Source organism: Ischnura elegans, chromosome 11, assembly GCF_921293095.1.
Source record: "Ischnura elegans chromosome 11, ioIscEleg1.1, whole genome shotgun sequence".
Lineage (NCBI taxonomy): Eukaryota > Metazoa > Arthropoda > Insecta > Odonata > Coenagrionidae > Ischnura > Ischnura elegans.
Window position 1 is genome coordinate 18,903,751 of NC_060256.1, and position 24,422 is coordinate 18,928,172.

The following is a 24,422-nucleotide window of genomic DNA, read 5'->3' on the forward strand; positions in this document are numbered from 1 at the left end:
TAAATCCTTCCCCCCCGCGAGTCTGAAAGGTGTTCTGAACTCCCTTAAATATTTTCAAAGGCTCGTCAAAGACTTCCTAATTTATGTATCCTTTCCAGCTTCTTTTTTGAAATTGTAGAACGATTGATCTCTCGCTTTTTTCTTTGACGTCTTTTAGACATATTTTTAAAGTTTTAAGTCGTGCGTGGTGCCATTCTCCATTATCGGGTTTCATGTTTTCACGTTGAAAATATTTTACTGTTTATATTAATTTTTTCTTGTTTTCGCTGCATTGCAAATGTCATTTTTAATACATTTTTTCAATGAAGATTCGACTTGATGACGTTTTCCTGGCCTAATCAAGACATCGTTAGTATTATTTTAAGGAATTTATTTAAATGCGGTTTCGTGATAGTTCCCATTGAATGAAGTCATTGGTTGTTGGAGGGAATAGCGTTGGGGTTTTTTAAAAGCGTTGCTCAGTTTTGTCATCTATAAACTGTGTTTTGTGATTGCTTCTCGGCTCAGAAACGTAATTAGTTTTTCATATTCGTTGTATTCTCTGAGGTCATTTACACTGTAGGTGAATCCTTGCGGTAAGAATTTCCCGGAATAAATTAAAATTTTTGTGAAAAACTTCCAACAGTTATCAATTGTATTTGACTGTAAAAATATATGTGGATGTTTTTTTAGTTTCAGATAGTCCCGATCTCGAATTACGAAAACAAAAATTGCCTTCAGAGGAACCAACCGTTCTCTTTTGTAGGGATACCTATTTTTAAATACTTCGCAGTTTTCCCCGCATTTTCGGACTTCCATTGGCTCGCAAAATATTTATAATGAGCATAAGGAAATGTCAGGAATTTTGAATGCATTCTGTACTTTCGTGAAATTCTGTTCTTGCCGAAAGGCACTGCTTCAACATTTCGGATAATGCTATTAATCCGGCTTTAAACCTTAGTTTTACGCCTCTGACGATGCCGCCGACAGTTGAGTTGTTTTTATTTTGGAATTGCTCTTGTACGCGTGCGGAATTCTCTTTTTGTTTTCGACTCGAGTAGTTTCGAGCAAACCGTCTCTGGGAAAAAGGAAGATCGGCTGTCATCCCGGTCGAAAATACAATCGCTTACGTTTCTCCCAGACGCGTAGGTGAAGCGTCTTCTCCTCGCTGTTTCGCGGAGGGGTTTATATGTTTGAACCTTTGTGGCAGACACCGACCCTCGCCAAGCCAAGGCAGAGAGAGAGAGGGGAAGGGGGATGGATGGGAGTGACGTCACAGGTGATGAGCCGTGACTTCGCCCGCAGGCAAATGAGGAATTCCATCCGAGGGTTTTGCTTGATGAATTTCGTCTGCGGGGAATCGGAAAGGCTTTCGTTAATCCACGCTCCGCCGAATGTCTGCAAATGCTTCCTCCTGAATTTCATCTCCTCCCTGCCTCTCCATAATGGCGGGGCATAAAATCGCATGAAAGGCTGTGCAGACGTAATGATTGCCCACTTAACCCGCACCTCTCGAGTCCTTTGTTTTTTGTAGCAATGCCTTGGTGACGTCTATTTGCATTCATTTTCCAAACCAATATTTTTTGGTGATGTTATTATTTTTCTCTTTCAAGCTACATTCGTGACCATCATAAATTCATGTGATCTTTTGAATAGTTTGTTGTCTTTATTCATTTGTGCAGTCTAGTTTTATTTCACATTTAATGAGATTATCACTTAATTCCGTTCGCAAGATTCAAAGAAGAGGTTTACATTGGTGATTCAAATTCTTATCTATAACAATGAGGGAAGCGTGAATAGTGCAGTTGAGTGTTATTGAATGAGATTTTCAACTTCCCAGCTAAAAAATAAGCGTGTGTTTAGGTTTTGGCCAGTTTTTTTTTTTCGATTTCATCCGACTATGTATCGGTAAAATGGATGGTGTACGCGGGTGTACCCTAGAACTTAAGTTGGATTTTGTTTTGCAAAGGATTTTGTCGGATTATACGCCTGAAACATTGAATTCAATATTGCTGATGGTGATATGCGTGGCTTCCTCGTTAATTTTATGCTTTTTTTGTCTTTTTCAGGGTCGGTGCAACCGGGAGAAGCCCCCTTGCAAATATTTCCACCCGCCGCAGCACCTCAAAGACCAGCTGCTCATCAACGGTCGCAACCACCTGGCGCTGAAGAACGCCCTCATGCAGCAGATGGGCTTGGCGCCGGGAGGACAGCCGCTCGTGCCCGGTCAGGTCCCTGCAGCCGCTGCCGCAGTGGTGAGTGAGTCCTGCAGGCAGCTAACTGCAGTCCCTGCAGCACCTCTGCTGCTCATTGAGTGTCTCAATCGGACACCATCATCCGGATGGAAAATATTGCAGTACTGATGATGTTAATGACTGCTTGATAGGAAGCTCGAATATTTCACGGTCATTAATCTCGTCCTCTTCGACCTATGGTAATGGGTATTACTTTCCGTAGATGTTGAGAATACAGCAGCAATAAAAAGGCATCTATACGAGGGGTGGACCCAAAGATAACCGGACACAATTTACGAGTTACGCGCGTAGCGATTTCCGTCCGGTAATTTTTGGTTCCCCCCCTCGTGTATCACGGTAAAGGGAGTGAGGTGGCCTATTGAGTAGACCGATTGGCTTTTTATCGAGGGGGCCTGGGTTCAAATCCCAGGCGAAGTCCTCCAAATTTTATCCTCGTCTTGCGAGGTGGCCCAGGGAAAAAAACTGGCCTCCCTACCTTGAATGGGTGAAAAATTACATGTTGTAGGTTGAGATGGTCTCTACCTTATCATATCCATACCAACGTTACGGTTGAAACGTTGAGTGAGTGATGTACAGGTTGGAGAAAAATTATATCTCGATATTTTAACCCTTGATAGCTGATGCCAATATTTCCTCCTCATCCCCGTCATCTTCAATAATTTTAACGATTACTTTTCAAATTCAACCGTAGTTAAATACATTTAAGCCTATATTTTTGTAACTTAGAGCGTCAGAACCCGTATATATTTCAATGATCAATTATGATGTGCTTCTTGAAGTTTTTTCTTGTCACGGAAAAGCCATAATTCATCTAAGGCTAGGGTATAGTTATTTTCTTAAATGCCTGTCGTTCTTTATATTTTTTGTAAACTATCGAACAGCATTATTTATTAGCTAGAGGATGGGAAGTGTAGCTGTCGTTATCAGATAATGTGTCTCGCATTTACGGAGATGTCTTACAATGATCAGCCAGGGTAAGCGAGGTCCTAATGATCCTCAAGCTGACGCTAAGTGCAAATTTATGGACCTTTGTTCATTTATATATCCTGATTTACTTTTGCATTACAGCTTGGACCCCGTAGATATGCATAAATTATTGAATAGTACCTTCTTTTGCATTTTTTGTGTTTCCATCCTTATAATTATCATATTATGGTGTTCACTTTATCCTACAACTCACTAATTTTGTACGATGTAGTCATAATTAAGATACTATGATCCACAGTTTTGTTTTCCCTGTATTTTCTTGGCGAAGTAGTTTCTCATTATTTACCTTCACTAATAAGCTAATGAGTGTTTGCATTTTGTAAGTATATTTTTTTATTTCTTTGGCATCTTTTTGCATGGTTTTTACCTTATTGTTCTTAACTCATTCATACCTAATTTAAGAATATAGTGTTTTTATGTGCAAAAAATGGCAAATACCTCGCTCTATACTATATTCAGATGCGTGGAATATCTCCGACTAAACATTAAAAGGATACACATCAAAAGTATCTAAGTTGTTGCTGTTGGATACTTTGAAACAGTCACTGAAAATGATAACAATCAAGTTTGAAAAAGTCTATTACTATAAAGCGTTAGTAAAAATTATTATATTTTGGAAAAAGTGGACTAGTAGAGAATATCATTAAGTAGAATGAAATAATTTTTGGTCTTTTGAAAAAAATGACATAACTAATGCAAGCTACATATTTGAAAATAATTTATTAGATTTTAAATTTGAGAGTCATTAAACTAAAATAACATTATCATTTCAAAATTACTTATCGGACTTCCGTCCTTTCTCGTCCGATAAAATAAGTACTGCAGCTCTAAACATCCTTTCACGCTGTGCTAATTACATAATACCAGTATTAAACTCGATAAATATATTCCAAATATATCTTTTAAGTTCGTCAACAGTGCTTCACTCGTAATATTACCTTACTGCTGTCCATGATTGATAGTGCCTCCTAACTGATAGAAGTCGGCCGATGCCAAAATTTTGAAAAAAATGCATCAATTTTAGAAAACCTGAGTCCGTTTTTCGTCTCTTTTTTGGAAGATGGTGTACTTTTGTTAGTATTTGTACTTTCCCTGATGTCTGTTTGGGTAGATTCGTGCGCTTATTTTTAACAGATCGACATTAACCAAAATTGAACGTACGAAATTATCTGTAAAGTTAGTTTTGAATCAGTTAATGTAAAAATTTAACGAGATAAAGTCAACTTAAAAAATTAACGATTAGGTAAAGTTTTTTGCAACATTTTTAACGATTTATTTTAATTTTGAATCTCAACAATGGTTGCCATTATTGCCAATAATGCGGGTATTTGCCATTGCTTGTCACCTGTCATTCGTTCATAATTGTTCCTTTGTGACCTCTTGTATACCAATTAGTAAATTTGGAACCTCAAGTAGAAAATATTGTTTTCAAGGTCTTCATGCAAGCCTTGTGTTTTTTGTGTTCTCCACCACATCTCTTTTCTTTCGTTTTCTTTTTGAGGTTGGCGGCAAGGTGCAGTTCGCCACTTCTCCACTGACGCTTGGGCAGCCTTTGATGGTTTCTGGTTTGGCTTCTTCTCTCCCTCCCTCACACGCCCTGGGACAATGCTTAAATGTAATGGGGTAGGGACGTGGTGTAACACCCTGAACCCTGAAACCCGTAACCCTTGTTTGCGCCTCTGAGTATGCATACGTACACACAAGAGCGCGAGGTTTGGTGCGTATGGAAACAGAACGAGAATTACAGAGAGGACACCATTGTGATCTTGTATTTGGAATTGCGCGTTGCGGACATCTTGAAAATAACTAAAATGTGCGCCAAATTTGAAATAATTAGAACCTCAATGACACAGAGTAAGTGAATATACTCTGTGTCATTGCCTTGCTTGAAACAAGATGGTTCCCTGAAGGCATAGGTGGGTAAATTTTATCTGGGGATGTGCATCGAGTTATTACTAATTTCAGCCTCCTCTGTCCTCTCTGTATCTACTTACTCTGTGGAATGAGACCAATATTGGCCGCGAGATGTCACCTCCGTTGGTGGTAGTCACGAAAAATTAAATTTATGCTCTCACTACGAAGGAAAGTCACTTTATCGTTCACGTTGCGACTTGCGTCTTACTCACGCCTTACTCACGCCCATTCAGTATGAGCCATATCATATCGCTTGCCATTTATTTTAGAAGTTTAAGATACATTCCTCAAAGTGAAGTCATGTACATCTGGTATTTGTCTCCTGGATTTTCAAGTGAACTTGAGGGCTTTCTCAAGTGCCCAAAATCCGGAGTGGGTCACGAGATGCATCTCGTGGACTGTTTACATTGATAGTACTTTGTTTCGGTGATTTTTATTTCTTTTCGTAATTTAATTTCCATTCACTTGAATACCCCCCACAAACGAGAAATCTCAGCATTCTAATAACATTTATTGACTATTGACGAATCAAATTTCTTTTTCCATTTCCATTATTATTAAAATGAAAGTTCAATGTTGGTCTCAACTTATGGTGTCTACGCAGTCACCTTAAGCGCTCTTGTCTACTGGTATTAACTTCGAGGTCGTTACAGTGGGAAGCAATGGAATCACAGGGATCTAAAGAATGATTTCGTCGGCGTTGGGGGCAATTTTACCGCGGTGAAATCGATTTCTATGATGAAGCTTCATGCGAAACTTCTTCTTCGTGGTGAAGATTTTTTTTTATTTTCGCGGTGATGCATCGAAATTTCTCGCAATGCGTTGCGTTTACTGTGATAGGGATTCAGTGATAGGGATTCATTTACTTGTTGTGGCTTAGTCTGGGGTTAGCATTGCTCTCTCCAAACCTAACCGCAACCTTCCGGTTGAACCAATGAGTGTGCAAGGCTGTTTATGGGAATTGTTTCGTTTCCTTGAGACTTAAAAGATGACGCTAAAACATTTTCGCCCGCCAAGACGGAAGAATCCTCAGGTAATAGTGTTGTAGATATCTGGAACAAGGGATATGTTTGAAGGGTTGATAATGACCAGAGAAATAAAAAAACTGTATAAATATGTATGGAAATAAAATAATTTTCATTAGATTGTTTCTTACTGCTTAGGGTAGTAAGGGATTTGCGAGGCAAATTAGATTCTTGCGTTCTGATAATGAGAGAAAATAAGGCTTTGCCATTAATTAAAATTCGGGGAAGTTAAAAAATAAATTGAATGAGAAATAAGGGATAAGATAGTAAAAATTTCGAATTGCTATGAACCCTGAAATAACGTCGCACATGCTCGCATTATTACCTGAAAACATTCCACGTTGAATTGTACCCCTTCGATTCCATTGCTTTCCGTCCATTTCCTGAAGTCCTTCCCTTGGAGTCGAATACCCACTGGGATTAATTAAGGCTAAGCTTCTTTATATCATGCTTGGAAGTGGTTATTGTATGGGTGATTGATTCAGCCTCCGTATCACTCGCTCTGATCTTTTTTTTTGTTAATCGTTCGCCAACGACCGGAAGCAGTATTGGGGGAATTAAATAGTTTTAAATAACTGATAGGTTCGTCGATCTGCCATCCGAATTCTTTGTTGAAAAAGAAATTTTGGGGTTTAAATGGCATCTATGATTACCATGTCATTTGTATCTAGATGTATTCATTTGGATGCGTTATTTTGTAAATTTTACCACGGTTAAATGAGTTTAGATGGATTTAGTTTATAAAATGCGAACTCTGACACAAAATCAACCTGGGGTCAACCACAGGAGTAGACAGTGGCGTAGCCGTAGTAGCGGAATTTCTTTCGGGGGTGGGGGGTGGTCCAAAATCAGGGTGACAATTTTTTTTAAATTAGGTACTAAGTGGGGGTTTTTAGGCTAATTTTAACACATTTCATAATTGAAGCAATATCATTTGTGAAAGAAATATTTCTTAAATTTATGATTTTTCAATATTTTGTTTTCTTTTATGAAGGAAAGAAATTGTGTTTTTATATTTCGGGGGGTCCGTACCCTCCGGACCTCCCCCCTCGCTACGCCACTAGAGGTAGAGTTGGGACTTTGAATTGAGTGAAGTTCTGGAATCGTAAATTCATCGTGTAAATACGTCATCAATTCTTGTGGATGGCACCTTTGGAAGCAAGATTCTGTGAGTCGCACAAATCCGTAGCTTTTCTTTTTTTTGTGTTGCGCATCGGTTGAGGTTAAGCAGAAAATATTACCTCGGATACTAGAGGCCGCATTACTCTGCTCGCCTATTCGGCGAACGGGGAAGAGGGTAAAGAGTGGGATGTTATCAAATCATTTTTTCAATGACACTTCCAGCTATATACTCATTGTCAGCCAAACCTTGTCTTGACACCAATATTTTGTGAGCTATGAGAGAAGTGATTCTGCAGGTTACGTTCACAATGTCTCTTTCGCAAGAACTGTAAACTCTCGATATCCAGTTTGGTAGACATCATGCCAATCCCATTGGGTATATTTCCTCTCCTATCCTTTGCATGTTTCATGTAAGACTAAGTTTAAAATAGAAAAACACAGCTAATTAAGCAAAGTTTGTTGTAATGTTGTCTTAGCTTTGTATTAATTTCCTGTAATGTCTGCTTTTTCGTCACTGTATCAGTGAAACAAGATCCACTATCCATCAGCCTATGTTTTTAATCGCAAAGTATTTTATTAATTAGTGTTGTTTTATCGCCTCTAACAATTTAGTACCTATTTGCTATATTTCCACGCCACCATGTGTGTGTTTATTTTACTTGCTTGCTAGTGATGTTCCAAGTATATTTATTTTGTAATCCTATAATGCCATTTTTTTCAGCGTAAGCTTAATACCGTATACAACGCAATTCTTCATTACTCTCCACGATTTATGTGTTATAATTTGTCTACTGTTCACCTTTTTGAGCATATGTGATATTCGACGGCCTGAATCTAAGTCAGTGGCTCTTGCAGGTAGATGCATGGGATGATAGCCGTATTTCCTATTCCCTTTTTCGGTTCATATTCTTTGTCCAGTCAAGATTTCTTCAAAACGGGCCTTCAAAGTTTCGGGATAGTTTTTTCTTTTCTTTCCTCAATGTATTTGGGCTGTTTAATCAGAAAATGAGATCATCGACGGAAAATACACAGGAATCAATTACTTCAACTAAAAATACTTCACTTCGTCGGCTTTTTTAATTAATTGCTTTGGAGAAATCGAATTTTTTGCTGAATTGAGCAAAAATCGTCCATTTTCAAATGGTACTTTTAATCTAAAACGGTTCTTTGGAGAAAAGATCTCAGGGGAAAAAATATTACGAAATTTTATGTACTTTAATTTTTGGCAGAATACATGTTCGGATTCTGATTTAGCAGTCCAAATCACATGCAGAACATAAAAATCAAAACTACCCCAAAACTCAACAGTGAGAACTACATCTTGACTGGACTATGTGTAGGTACTAAAATAATTTTTGCCCACCGAGTAAAATCATTTACGAATATTTCTATGTTTCTGACTTTCTGAAAATTATGCAAATTTGATCCTAGCTAACATGTTACATCTGATTTCGTCGGGTCTACCTTTTTTTCTGAGCTGCAACGAATGACTCTCCGTCAATTATTGGTTTTTTAAAGCGCTGGCGACATAAAAATAACAGTATCTAGAGATCTGGTGTTTGATCTGAATCCGATTTCTCAAGTAATAGCATAACGTAGGATTGAACTACGGAATAATTTGTTAATCCTTGGAAAAGTAAATATTTCGTGTTTCTTGGGAACCTCGGGAAATTTTTGGGATTAATTCATGGAAGAACAACATAGATTGCTGTATCTATTCTCATATTTTTTATGTTTTGTCTAACTACGGTATATTTAAAGTTTGTGAAATATTTTACATTTGTCTGTGACACTTTTTCGTGCACCTAGACTATCATTAATCATTCAGAGCCGCTATTCATAGACAATTTTAATGGAAGATGTCAGGCCTTGGTGATATATATCTGATTAGCTACTGTTTATGAAAGGATAGTGATTATATCCCAAATTTTTCGTTTTTATTACCTATTTCTTGAAGAATATCCCGATAAAGTTTAGGAAAAGTGCTTGTATAATGTTTTTTTTTATTTTTACGTCTATCGTTAAAAAAATAAGGATTTAACAAGTATTGCGTGTTGGTAGTAAGTAGTCGCTTTGGATTTAAACTTTTTCATATGACGCGAGCCGAATTCTATGCGAAATAATTGCATGTGAGTGTCGGGTTGCTTCATTTGGTTTGGGAAACGATTTGTGGTCAATATTTTGTGTTTTCGGTGATATCTTGAAGAAATAACCAGTTTTCCTTTGCCGCTAACTTTTAACATTCCTGTTTTCATGGCTATAACTCTCAAAGCGTGTTCATGCATTTATTATCCTCAATAATATTTATTGGTCATCTTCCAAGTTTTCACCATTCCCATTTTTCAAATACTATGCAATGTATTTTGAATTTGTTTGGTATCTACGTGTCGATGAGTGATTTATTTGTTGTGATTACGATCACTTTGATGGATTTTTCTTAAATTTCCATCATCACGGTTCATAACGGTCGGGGAAGCTGGGGAAATATCATGGAAATAAATGATGGTCAGGGAAATTTATTTTGGTGAGGGAAAAAATCCAGAGGCGCAGCATAAAGGCGCACTTATTAGTTGAACGCATTTGTCATTAATGCCTTAGAACGGTGAGGTGGGTTTATTGTTTTGTTCGCCTTCAGAAAAAAATACAGAGAATAAGGCGAAGACGAGGTGATTGGCGCGAAATTTGGCTGTTTTGAATACTTTAAAGGGCTAATTTCGCAACTGAGAAGGCTAAAGAAATAAGTACGTGCGGTTCTCAGAGTTCTGCAATAACGGCAAAGCAAGGATAAGCTTAATTTTATTTTTAGATTATTTGAGCCATTATCAAGCAAAGAGTGCTAGGATTAAACGTATTGGTTTGTGTTGTGTTTGAATTTTGACTGAAATATGATACGCTCTTAGAATAAATAAATGTTATTCCACTGATGAACCATGCTGCATTTTTCTACAAAATCCTCTCATAAAGTACTTTGTCATTGACATAGAGTCAAGAAATTATTAAAAAGTCGGACTAGAAATAAGGGAGAATTTAGGGAACTCGAAAAGGGAACAATGAACGATGATCAGTCATGAAGGTCAGTGTTAATTTTAAGTGGATCATTCTAGCGTTTCTGCAGGCATCCCATCTTAAAATTATTGAGGTATCAATGAGTTTAACCCTTATTTCGGTATTCCGAAAGTTTGCTGGTGTAAAGACTGCAGTGGTCAAGTTTGTATAATGTGCAACCTACAATATTCCATGCAGGTAATTACATTTTCCTTATACCCCAAGGCTGGTACTTGAAACTTTTTCCTCATATTCAATGTTGTACTTAAAAATCATGAACTGAACTCATTCAAGGTCTCAATATACGAAGAAAGCCTTCCGTTATAGAAATCCTTCATATATGCCCGATAACTTAGCGCTTATCATCCTGGATGGATCTCACTCACATTCATTAAGGGTTTTTTTACAGGCTATATTCTTAGGCTTTGAGGTGCACTTAAATTTTTATGCGATTTTTGTTTTCGCTGGGCTTTCGCGGCTGTCAGAGGATGGTTTTAGATTTTCTGGGGCATTTACGGTGGTATGGTGGAGCCTTTAACGTTGTGTGGCACCGAATTCAACCGCTTCTATTAATATTTCAGGCATGCATTCATTTCAAGACAAAAAAATTAGAAAGATTTGCTTTGCAAATCAATTTCGTCTGCAGACACATATATTTATCAAAAATAATCCACATTATGCAGTCATGTTCGTTTGGGAAGTTTGGGAATCGTATTATATTGAAACTTAATCTCCGGGCTTAAAAAGCTACGATGCGATTTTCTTACCTAAACTTCAGCTGTTTAAATTATACCTTTATTTTTATCATAGTGTTATTTATATATACAAATCTCTTTGCTGAATTTTGTTAAATATGTTATATCCTTTCGATAATTTTCCTTGGTTTCCGAATTGAGTTGACAAATCTTACAAAAATATTTCTAAACGAAAACTCAAAACATGGTAGAATCATAATTGAGTCACTATTCTGACCGTAATTGTAATTTCAACAATTCTGTGGAACAAATTGAAATTCTTCCACGTGTTCATTTGTCGCATGTGTATCTAAATGTGATTGCTCTGTGGGGCGAGGAGGTTGTTCCCTTTTATCTCCCTAATTTCTCTTGTTTTTTGTTCTTCTCATTCTGGCAGATGCATGCAGAGGGTCAATCCTACAACCACAATCCAATTTTTATCACAGTAGGTTGAAAGTTACGATTTTTCTGATCTCTCTACAGAGCCAATATTCATAGTTCCCTCCCTCGGGCGAAATGACATTGTTGAGTTTGTTTACTTTCATTTCGCATGGCGCTGTAAGTTCGAGAGTAAAAAGTCATAGCGTTTCCGATCAGTTTAAAAAATAATATTATCCCGGCATGTAGAAGAAACATTAACAGGTCTCTCTGTCATTTCATTAATTGGATGGGAATTTCTTTTACATAATCTCTTTCCGTGGGAGACTTTTCGCGTTAAATTGGAAGCTACCGGAATCATTCTGTAAACCCGTTTTCTGGCAAATTTATAACAATAACGCTTAGTTTTGTTTTTAAGTACTACGCGCTTTCGTTTCTAAAAACTGATTCGCGTCAATTAATTACATGGATAAATGATTGTTTGAATTTTCATGCATTCAAACGGGAATATTTTAATCTGCCGTCTTCTAGTTGAATGACCCAGGATATGCATATGGCTCTTAATTTTAAATTTATCCACATTTCACTCTTGAGTATAATTTAACTAGCGCTTAATTTTTTGCATTGCATGGTATTTTCTTGTGCGGGGGCTAATGAATTTATTATAATTCGCTCATTGTCTACCTGCCTCTTCAGAATTGCTTTAGCGAGTAAAAATTGTCGGAATGTGCCTTGCATCTGTTTTGTCATCTTCCTCGTAGTAAGACGGTCGGATGGAAAAAAGCGCGATGCGCTGATTTGAGTTACGTAGTTTTGAATTCTAGGATTTCTCCACGGTTTAACGATTGGAACATAAATCGGAGGTCGTGCAGTCCTAAAATTTTATGCTACTCTCTTGAGATACTAGAGAATTATTTCATTATGACATGTTGTTCACGTAATTAGGGTCCCTACTAATCAGGGAAATGTCAGGGAAATAGAAATCGGAACTGGAAATCAGGGAAAATGTCTGACAAATTAATTTCAATTCGGCTTGAATGCGTTACATTTCAGTTGAATTAAATAATTTTTTCACATCATTCCTTGCTATATTTTTTTACTGAGTCCCTATTTACCACTGCGTTGCCTTGGCTATAAAGTGAGGGAAATTTTAAAAATTTGCTCTGGAAATAAGGGAAGAGTCAGAGAAGTGGAAAATGGGAAGTTGTCATGAACCATGGCAATGGATTGGTTACACATCTCCAATGGCAACTTGTTTCTACAATAGGAGGATTGTTTTTGGATAGTTGTTGGGCGGGTTACATAGGCGTAGGAGGATGTTCGTTTTTGTGTTTTCCTGTTACCCTGTCTCCTGTCCAGTACGTATCATTTGTGTATGTTACTTTTACCCATTTTAAAGAATCGTTTTGTCGTCGTAGGATTGCACTTCTTATTTTGAAGTACATTACTTCCTGAGTGTTCTGGTTTATGGGAACGCTACAAGTATTTTGCTGCCACTGGCAAATGTACTATCAAAAAAAAATATTTTTGTCCTGGTTCAGGTGGATCACTTTAATTTTACAAGCATAATTAGATTCTCAGACGCACATTGAACATTCAATGTCTTAAATAAAATCTTAGCTTTAAAACAAGCCATGACTTCTGGCTTTATGACAATTTGGTGAATAAATGGAGGGAATTGTATTGTTCACGGCAGGATTTTTGCAAACGCAATTGTTTTCGCTGAAAAGTCTTACGTTTTTTTATTTTGAGGCGTACATAGAAATTTTCATCAAATTTTGAGACCCTAATTGATGAGGGGAAGTAACGAGGTGTCATTTCCACAGTTGCGTTAATCCTTTGAGTTTTTTGTGATGGTTCTGTCCGGGAATTGACATAGACGATGTCTTTATTCACGTTAGTTAACGACATAGTATTTTTGTGTCATCTTTGCATTTATCGAAAAAATTAACGGCTGTGATATTTTCATCCCAGTGCCAGTAGGTTCCAGAAATACCATTCTGCGAGTGATCTTATTGAAAACGATACCGTTGGAACTGGGTAGATTATTATTATTTTGACCAGAAAAAATGTATTTTTTACGGAATCTCTTGCAAAATTGTCAGTAAATCTTAGATCTTCACGTTGGGAAATCGCGGACTCAGCTAGGCAAAATGTCTTCCATGTTATGGTACCCTAATATTTTCCACGATGAGTCTTATTGCCCGGGATTTGAAAAACAGAAAAGCTTTGGACCTTAGAAATTAAATCTTCCATTGATACCATTTTCGAGCATAAGCTCTTGGTTATTTGATAAGAGGAGCTTACGCCTTTTGTGGGAAGAAAGCTTAAGCAATTGGGAATTGTCTGTTTCTGTGCTAATGTTCTTGTTTTGCACTCTCGCTTATTCTATGGTGGTACCAAAAATACATATTTCGCGAAGTGAACTAATACAGGTCGAACTTCGATAAGTTGGAATTTTGGTTCATAGGACATATTTTAATCTCCGCCAGCATGCCCAACTGCCTTTATTTGTTAAACCTCATCGTTATTTTTGGAACTTAGATGGTTGCTTTCATGAACTTATCGAGGTTCGACTATTTCCACTGAACACAAAACAATTGAATGCTGGTCTGTAATCACCGTGCTAGGAAGCAGTTGAAGCCGGGCTGAAGCCCAAGAATGGCCGATTCCATTAACTTAAATGAGAAACCATGCAGAATTCAATTGGAGGAACAGCTCATTTTGGTGGGCAGTTATGTGAGCTGTGCAATAAAATTTCAAAGTTGCGTCATTTGCCATGCATTTAAATGGAGCGCAATGCTACAGGTCCTTCCCAAGATGGCCAGATGCGCAATTTCTAGGGTTCCCTTGGGTATCAGCATTCCATCGTTTTGAGTTCAATGACGATTACTGTTGCTAACTATTCACTGACCTGAATGCAACATAATGACAATGGCTGGTGGCCGGTCGCAAGGGATCTCCTGAATATATCCTTTTGGCATGACCCTCCAACGTGGCCGATGACCAATTTTTTTAAATGAGAGATTTCTCCAAAAATACGGATGTTAATGGAGTGCTCCTTGAATGCCTTCGCAAAGTGTCGTATGGGGCCCCCGTACTTCATGTTCTAAATCACAGTTATAGCTTAATTACCTGAGCTGAAAAAGAATTTCAAATTTTCATCTCGGTGCGTGAATTCAAATGGAACGGGGTCCTTCCCAAGATGGCCGCATGCGCAATTTCTTAGAATCTCTCGGGTATCATCATTCCAGAGTGTTGAGAATCGTTTCGAGTGGAGTAGAACCTGCTTCGAACTTCGATGACTCGGTCCTGTGGAATTCAAAATCGATCATTACTTTCATCGTTAGTAGACATTTTATTATAATATCATGCGATTTTCTCTGTACTTACTTTGCTTTTAAGATTATAAGATTTATCATTTTCATGCAAAATCTTGTTTCTGGCCCATCCTGGCGGGAGTTACGGTCACTGACCTCAATGTCATGGAATGATGATACTTTGATCCTTAGCGAAAGTAGACAATTTTGCATCCGGCCATCTTACGAAGACGATAGGCAGGGTCATTCTCGAATTTGAACTCAAATTCGTACTACGTCACATATTTATCCAAATACGGGTGGGTATTGTTTGAAAGTTTACAGTGACCACCAATGGCGCGCGAGTACCAGCTTACTTGAAGGGCTCACGTAAGCATGAACGGCTCATTTGCATCGTGTCATCTTTGTTGCCTCGTTGTTGAAAGATTCATAAGAACATCCAACAGCTCTCCCAATACAGTCCATTTGGAAGAACACAATAACCTCCCCGAATGTGTCGCAACATTGGATATCGTGCACATAGTACTATTTATACTTTCTCTAACGACGTCGTCATTCGGATTGAAATTAGCTTGAAATTTGGGCCATGAAATGTTTAGGTTTACCTACTTTGCGGCAGTTATATCCTCATCAAATTTCGATAATTTATCGTTAGAATTTTTCTGAATTCACGTCCCCCGTGACCAAGTGATATAGGGGTCTCATTGGTACCATATATTTGTGATGGCAAGAGAACTAAGAACTCGTGCCTTTTACAAATAGTATGTGAAGGATTCGTGTCGTGGGGGTGTTCGGTGATATGCAGTGCCTATCAGGTATCAAGAAAACGAAACGAATATATGCCGTTCAGAATCGATCCGTATTTGTCTAAAAAGAGCCTTACCGTATTGATTGTTGAATCGGCCACTTGGGATGGATAGACACCCTTCCATGCATGGCTTCAGCTAGTCACATCTCCATCTGTCATTCGATTGCATTTATTTATGTGAATTTGATCGAATTCTGGTGCCAATAAACGCTGTTGATCTCACCTCCTCTGGGCGGTGGCTATATTCTTATTTCCTTTGTTCCGAGACTGGGCATGACGTGCAATTTGTGTGTCTTTTGTCTGTTCGGCGCAGGCCACAAACCCCTACCTCACGGGGATGCCTCAGGTTGGCAGCACCTTCAGTCCATACTTCACGCCCGCGGGGCCCATAATGCCCGTGTTGCCGCCGGACCCGGCCTCAGCTGCGGCGGCAGCGGCTGCAGCGGCGGCCGTCGCCTCCTCATCCTCGCTTGCTGTCGTCCCACAGACCATGGTAGCCGCTGCGCAGAAGATGCCTCGATCGGACCGGTTAGAGGTATGCCTAGCAACAATCTTCGGCTTCGGCAAACGCTGGTGAATGAAGGGAACCTTTTCTTCTTCTTAATTTGTTTTTTTGAGTGTGTGGTGACTTTCGATCGTGAACAGATCCGCTCCTCACCACGGAGAGGCAGTTGGTCCCAACACCAACACGGACCACTCACGTTGCACTACGCCTACGAGGAGCCCGTGTAACGGCGTGGTCTTTCAGCTAGTTTTTTAGGGCTGCGCATGCGCAGTACGACTCCAGGGCTGCGAGGCTAGCTGACGCCAAGTTGCGTCTAGTAGATCTTGAGGCTTGTGACACCAGTGGTCCAGGGAAAGCTGCTCATGAATCCTCATGAAAAGTTTTGGTGTTGGAACCAATGGTTTGCGTTGTCAACGCATCTAGAGTTCGAAGAGCGTGACGACACAATCACCACGGGGTGGCCATTTTGTTTGTTGATTGTCGTAACGTCTGAGCATATTATTTCATCCTTAAACGGCCGCGCGCAGTTATTTTACGAGCTGTAGGTGATATTTTTTCACATGGTTTCAAGGATTCTCGCTCACCTATTTATATTCTCTTCCATGAGTAATTTTTTGTAAAGTAATAGGTATTTTTTGGCAGTAGTTATTAGTTTTGCATATAATCATCAGAAAACATCAGAAAATTTTTATTTTTGCATTTACATAAATTAAAAATATCAAATATTTGCACAAGCTGAAATAAATTTGGGAAGTTTTTTCTTAGTTTTTTGCATGAGTAATACATTGAATAGACAAAAAATATATTGCCATAGGTCATTATGTACGAGTGATTTAATTGTAAATACTTCATAAGTTGAGAGTCAGCATAGAATGTTTGAATGCTCACATTTCATTCGCCTGGCAAATATATCCTCCACTGCTTTCTATTTTAAATTTCTGTAAACTCACCGTGTATGGCTTCTTTTACAGGTGAAGAAACAGGGTAGCTATTTCTAGATCAATATTTACATGCATATTTATATTTATTAATTTGCATATATGTTTCTGTTTCTTAGTTTTTTTCTCATTTCTCCCTCCTCTCCTGGAATTGCAGCTGCTTCTTATCATTATGTAGTTATCAGTACGGCAACGATTGGTTTTGCATCCACAAGCTTTCACTCATACTAACTTATTTTTAATTATTTCATGGATTATTCCTTGGGCTTTCTTTTTTCTTATTTTCATATGTAATGCTAATTTAAGTTGGAATGCTTGTTTTTAAGTGGTGTAGCACCCAAGTGATTTCATACGACAGTTACTTCAAGCTGCCATTGTAGCATACCTTGTGATTCTGATTCATTATTTTTGTTTTGGTAGCTGATTGCAGTAATTTTCATAATGTGTTCTAATTCTTTAGGTGTAGTTTTCTCTTTAACGTAAAATTTTCATTTCAGTTTTACATAATTGAAATGCAACATGAAATGTATTTTTTTATGCATGGAAAACTGATGTTTTCTTTGGCGTATGTTTTTTTGCATTTTGTAACCATATTAATCATAAATATTTTGACAAGATATCGGAGTATTTTGCATCAAGGGAAGGTGTTCTTTTTCAGCAATACGGCGAAGGTATAATATTAATATGGCATTGTAATAATTTGATACTAAAACATGCAGGAGAATAAAATTTTGGTACATAGATCAGTGCTGAGTCAGGAAATTCAGGTTTAGCTCCGCCGAATGTTCAGGGTTAGCCGAACTAGTTCGGTCAACTTTCGTCCTAAGCTATCCACAAAATAATTTTCATAGAGGCCCAAAATTATATCAGGATTTAAAAGTAACCTAAAATATGTCAAGTTTATCACTCATGACTTGTTCACATTTTTCAGAGTTAGATTCGATTTTCGTAAACGAGATTAATCGTTTTAGGGTCTGTACCTATGTTTTTACCTCTGTGCCGATTTAATGCAGTAGCTTATAGGTTTACATAATGCTTCTTTTTAGAGCATAAAGTTGGAAACTTATTTTTTATTGGCACATGACACCTGTTGTTTTTGTTTTCCAGTATTTTCACAGCCTTCCTTTTCTTGTGACTCTTAAAATCCTTTGTAAAGATAGCTGTCTTTCTTTATATAGCTTTCTCACAAAATCATGATACCCCTAAAAATTGTATTCTCCTTATCAATCATGTAAGCCATTCCTTGCAAAACATTTTGTATTTAATAAGAGGAGGCTTCAAATGTTGACTTCTTGATTTGAATGCGGCATTTTTTCTTTGGTACAAAAGGAAAGTAGAAATCGTTATTTAGTAGTTAGTTGGTCAAACTCTTTCTAGTTTCATTGCAATGAAATATCTAAAATTACTATACCAGCCTACCGATAGCCATTGCTAGGTGATCGTCCTGGTATAGAATAAAAATATTTTTTACGAGTCAAATACACACAAAAAACTTCATCATTGAAGGAAGTTTTGACATTGATTAATGAAGGAAAAATAATAAATTATTTGGGCCTCGAATCAGCGTCTGTTGTGTTCAGAATGCTGTATTCTGATCACTAAGCTGAATACGTAGCTAAATGGATGGGGCCAGGGCAATTTATATGCTGATTTTAACATTTTCAAACAATTAATTGTAATGAAACGAGTGGGAGTTGGATGTACTAACTATTAAATAACTATTTTAATTTGCCTTCTGTGCGAAACCAAAAATACAGCACCCAAATCGCGGAGTCAGCTTTCGTAGCCTACCCTGTAAGTGTCGTCACTATCTATAATAGATTGGAGAAAAATTATTCTTTAAAGAATTCGATGGTAGATACTTTTCACAAGAATGCCTGCTTAGACATGATTTCCGCTGATTTACCGTCTTTACACTGAATTATCCTCTTAATGTTTACAGCATCTAGACGCATAAATATCCAAATTATTTTATTTTAATATGAACTGAACTGAATGTTTGATTTGTTAAATTTAGTGTTTTGTTGTCTTAACATCACTCTCCATTTATAGAAGTGCCTGCAACTTTTTCGTTAAAGTTTTTATTGGTATAATCTATATCATTTCATGTATCAATCCTCCTTGCAAGCATCTTTATGTAATTCAATGAAGACATGAAAAGAAATCCTAATATTCTCTAAGGAGATAGATGTTTTGAATGGAATGGTTGTATGGTCAAATAACATGTAATTGACTGACAGATCCTGCACAGCTTTATGTTCACTTTACATCACGCATGAAAATATTTCTCTACATGACACACAGACTTCTTACTCGCTACAATACTTTGCAGGTGCATCTAAAACTACCTAAAGCTTTTTTATTATCTTACGCTTCTTCCCTTCCTCCATTTCCGCTTTTATACGCATCTAAAATTCTTATTTGCTTTATTCCAATATTTATTGTTTTGTTTATCCGTGTAATTTACTGTGAATACTCTAAATTTCCTGTCCAAAACCCATATTCTCCTCTTAATATGATTCCAATGGAGCATGCCTTCAGAGAGGTATTCCAGCAATAAATATTCCTCTTTACTTTGATTTTAAAATGCTGTTAGTACCATTTCAAGAGGCCATCCTGATAAGAGGCAGTCCGTTTAAAATCCTTCCTCCCCATTTAGGTTTATAGATTACAACTCTAATTACTCGCCAGCAACCAGACTCTTGCCAATCAACCAGTGAGATTTTTTATCTTAATTACATGTGTTAATGCATGTGGGAAAATTGAAGTTCAAATTTATTTTCAAATCATATTGTTTACATCATTGAGAATTAGCTGCGGTATACAGCTTAAGGATATTTTTAACCGAAGGAAATGCCAGAATTGTTGCATTCAAAGAAAACACGATGTTGCTAGAAAGATGAGCCTTTATTTAACTGAATAAAACGCGAAACTGCTCGGAAATGTAATAATTTTCGCTAATGAATAAAATTTCATTGCAATAGCATGCTTGGAATCATAATTTTTGTAGGTACTTTTATGAATTTCGTACTGTTACCGAATGAAATGCGTTAATCGAAATTTTCAATCAATATCATTTGAAACTATTCAGTACTGCACTATAGTAGACTTCTTTCTTTGGAAGACATCGTTTTTATCTTCATCCTTACATGAAAAAGTATATTTTAATCTCAAACCCTTCATTACACGGCATTATTCCTTTCTCGAAACTTCGTGGGGCTAGTTAATATTGATTGTAAGTCCGAAGATGATACTCTTCGCTGTTATACAACCAGGCGGTCACTGTAGACATTGCGGGTTGCGGGTGTCCAAGGATAAAATATGAAAATAAAATAGAAAACTCCAAGCTATGCTTCAGGTATATTGAGCCCTATAACTCCATTCTTTTCCGCTGCTTTTGGGATCGCCTAATATTCTCCTTTGCTATTATTAACTCTTTGAGTGAAATATATTTTTCCAGTTGGTGACGAAATTTGCATGGGAAAACAGAATTCAGGTCAGATCTGCAGTGTATATATCTTTTATGTAGGCATGTCTTTTGTTGTCGCGCCCCCAGTAATTTATTTTTTCTGGATCATGGAAAAAGAAGCCGTTCGTTCAATATGGCCGTGCCTAATAAACATGTTGCACCGCCAGAGTCAGTTTTTTTATTTAAGAGAAGAAGAAAACAAACGATACATAACAAACTATTATTTTTTCCTACAAGACCAAAAACGATTCAAAAAATGTAATGTCATTGTTCGAATTCACGTTTCCTCTGCTTTTCTGTTCAGGCTGCCACACATAGGAATAGCATGGCCCATGCATAAGTACAGTAGTGATGATGAAGTATTCTATCTGACTCACAGTTTTCACAAAGACATTTTTTCCTAAGTGGATTCCTTTGAATGTATCAACAGCATATTATATTTGTAGCTGGTTTCCAATTGAAGCTCCACTATTCTCTACCCTTTCCTCCTTGCACCATGGCCTTCTTTAAACCCATGTGAATTTAGAGTATCTGCTGTAATTTCCTGTACCTGTTCTTCGTTTTTTTTATTTGTAGGAAGTACCTTTAATTTTTTTGTTTCTCACTGTTGAATCATAAGTAATGATGATAAAATGTTAGTTATCTGGAATGCTTTCTTATTTTATTAATTGAATTTTTATTTGATTAACCTATGTGTAAATAAATTGCATTCTTGTAGAACGTTAACCTCAGAAGGTTAGTTTATTTACCCTCAATTGGCTTAAACCATTTTCCTTACCCTCGCCTTCTTTCTTTTCTGTTGTTATTGCTGAAGTACGCGGGTAAATGAGATGCTGTAACTTATCCACTTTTGCACTAGAAATTCTAGTGATAGTTCCTATTATTTCATGTTTTTCCTGTTTATTGTAGCTTGTCTTTTACCTTCTACATTGTATGAATTAGTGATATTTTGTGTGTTGTAGTGATGTGTCCTTTGTCTTCTTCTATGTTACATAGAAAAACTTGCCAGATGTTCATTATTGACTTGTACATTTAATTACCTTATGCCCCACAGAATATTTTCCTTGCCTAAAATTACCTCATAGTAAATGCATTGGTGGGATTTTAGAACAGTTTAATTTCAATTTGAAACCATTTACATTTTTCTCATGCCTTTGATTATGTGTTTCTAAGGACTAATAGTCATTAAAACCTGAATCATGTTGTAAAAAGTTGATAGTTGTAGTTCCTTGGTAGCCTAAAATTAATATATTTATAGTACATAATCTGTTGTCCCAAAGTTATTAGTACAAAATTACCTAAAGGTGGATAGCATTTCATTTATTAAAACAATAGACTAGTATGTGTTTGCCTATTGTTTCCTTCATAGACTTATAGACTGTTTAATACAAGATTATCCACCTGTCCCTAGTGAAAATCAAGTATTTTTCAAATGTACTTAAATACTCCTTGACACTAACATGCAATCACCTGATCATACCCCACCAAGTCTCATCCATTTCCTTTTATATGGTTTTCCCCATAATTACACTCTAAAACATCTTTATGTTAACGTAAGAACTAAGCCATGGCTGTATTTCATGTAGGACTTCTTTTGCATGTAAATAGTTATCCAGTGGGGCTTAAAAAGATATTATAAATATTTTTTTAAATATGTAAACCAATAAAAAAGCCTTACTCTTGTCAAACAGTTTCGAACCTTTGCCATACTCCTGACCTCAATAAACATATATATAACTATTTATATTAATATCCTCTCTGTATGTCTGTATTTTTGCTGTATTTTATGCAAAATGGAGGATATTGAATATTATTTCCACCCTCCACTTCCTTCATTACCACCACAGTTGACCTTTCTCAGAGTCCAATTTCCCATAACCTTTGCTCAGCATACCTAGTTCGTACCTTTTTTGTGGTAATTGTGCATCCTTTTTGAGTAAAGTCTTGGTGATAGCTGTTATAACCATGGCCATACCTTTGTTTAACCCACCATCTACTCTTGAGCTATGACACCAGGTTTCTAAGTGCCTCCAAACTGGGCTCTGCTTTGGTGGCATATCTTTTTGCCTTCTCTGCTCCCACCTTCACCCTCTGGTATGCCCTCATGTTGGTAACCTTGCTGCGATTCTTCCTTCTCCCCTGTCCCTCCACCCTGATGTCTTACTGTGTGTACCAGATGGGAGGGTCAGCTGACATGACTCTACTTTGATGTTGTGAATTTGTTTGGGCATTTTTACTTGTCGTTTACTCTGTGAAATTTATCTGCAACAGTAGGTTCTTGACTATCCAAGAACTGGACAAACTAGCATCCAATCACTTTCACAATTCTCTTGTTATTGCTGTGGATTGAGAATCAATTCACAGCTTTGTTTGACAGTGATTACACAATGCTGCCTTGATTTTCCTAGCCCCTGCTTTTTAGCTAGGAGAAAATAGTTGGGGAACTTCATCCCTTTTGAATCTCATATTTTCATTGGCAATTTTTTTGCACTCATAGTTTACCGAAAAATCTGGGTATGCAAGAGCCTATTGACAGCATAGTGTTTGCCTGTTGGATGAAGTTGATGTAAATGTAGTCTTATAATGTGGGATCAATTGATGGTTGTTTCAAGAATCTTGAATACCTTTTGGGCACTCAGCTCACTTGCTTTTGTAAGAAAGGCCAATCATGGGAGAAGCCTGTTCTCTTCATTTTGTTCTCCCTTCAGGTAAACACAGTATATCTCTCTGTACCTGCTACTAGGTCCCACACTTTTTTGCCTTGCCCAAATTAAATGAAATGATACACTCTTATCTGCCCCCCAATCAATGCCTTTGCAGTAGCCTTTTGCTTGATATCGTCTCTGCCCGTTCTGCCCCATCCCACCCCGCCCCCCCACCGTCCTCCCCTGCACCCATCCCGCTCCCCTCTTCATCGACTCCCCTCCCCTCTCTCTCTCTCTCGATCACCCTGCTACCCTTTGCCTGCCCACCCGATTATAGGTCTGTCGCGAGTACCAGCGTGGTGCGTGTAAACGTGCCGAAAGTGAGTGCCGCTTTGCCCACCCTCCCGACACAGTCGTGACGGCCAGCGAAGACGGAGGCATTACTGTCACGGTCTGCATGGATGCGGTGAAGGGGCGATGCAACCGCGACCCCTGCCGCTATTTCCACCCCCCTCTGCACCTACAAGCCCATATCAAGGCTGCCGCACAGTCAAGGGCCAGCACTGCCCACGTGGTAGGCAATGAAAAAAAAAGAGATTGACAAAAAAAAGATTTTGAACAAAAGGAAATAACAAAAACAGCATTATTTTAAAAAATTAAAAAAAAAGATGAATCTCACACGCGCTCTGTCTATTCTATCTCTCTTATCTGTCTTTCTGCTCTGGGCTGTTTTGTGTGTCATTGTCATACCAATATATATTTTTTCTCAGTAGATACGGTATAGTTTTTTGCCCTATTTTTTAGTAGTTTTCTCTATCTCTCTATCTCTCGTAGTCCACTACTGTTAGTTTTTTCTCACTATCTCTCTCTCTTTCTCTCTCTAGCTGGAAACTGGGTCTTTGATTTTTCCTGGTCAATTTTGTGATGCCATGAGCAAAACATTGCCTTGATCAGTCAACTCTATTTCTTTTGGGGTTTTTTTTACTAACAAGATTTAGCTTTGAATATATATGATTAACCCAGCTTTTGTAATAAAAAAGGCCTATTAACTTTACTTTTCAAAACTAAATTTTAGCTTGAAGTCATTTAACATGAAAATGCTAAGCACTTATTATGCATTGGCTAAAAATAATTGTGTTTAACATCTTGGATACTGGTCAATACTGATTGCTGAAGCACTTTTTCAATCAGAGTCAGTCTGAATTTGTCATTATTTTATGGTATAACAATGAGAGGCCTGCTGTTCTCTTTTGGAGAAATGCTAATGTTTTTAGTCACTTTCGTTTATTTTCAACATG

The 24,422-nt window shown here is 37.5% G+C and overlaps 1 protein-coding gene across 16 annotated transcripts in view; it reads left to right on the forward strand.

Annotated features, from left to right (window-relative positions):
* Positions 1-24,422, forward strand: part of LOC124168340 (muscleblind-like protein 3) — a 1,078,040-nt gene that overhangs the window by 1,020,780 nt on the left and 32,838 nt on the right. For 7 of the 16 annotated variants that reach the window (XM_046546513.1, XM_046546523.1, XM_046546512.1 and 4 more), the window contains 5 exons: positions 2,049-2,234; positions 4,723-4,836; positions 11,459-11,506; positions 15,881-16,102; positions 23,462-23,698. In XM_046546513.1, the coding sequence (XP_046402469.1) occupies positions 2,049-2,234; positions 4,723-4,836; positions 11,459-11,506; positions 15,881-16,102; positions 23,462-23,698 (807 nt within the window). The remainder of the gene's footprint in view (positions 1-2,048; positions 2,235-4,722; positions 4,837-11,458; positions 11,507-15,880; positions 16,103-23,461; positions 23,699-24,422) is intronic. The other 9 variants (XR_006866916.1, XM_046546526.1, XM_046546521.1 and 6 more) reach the window with 5 other exon arrangements.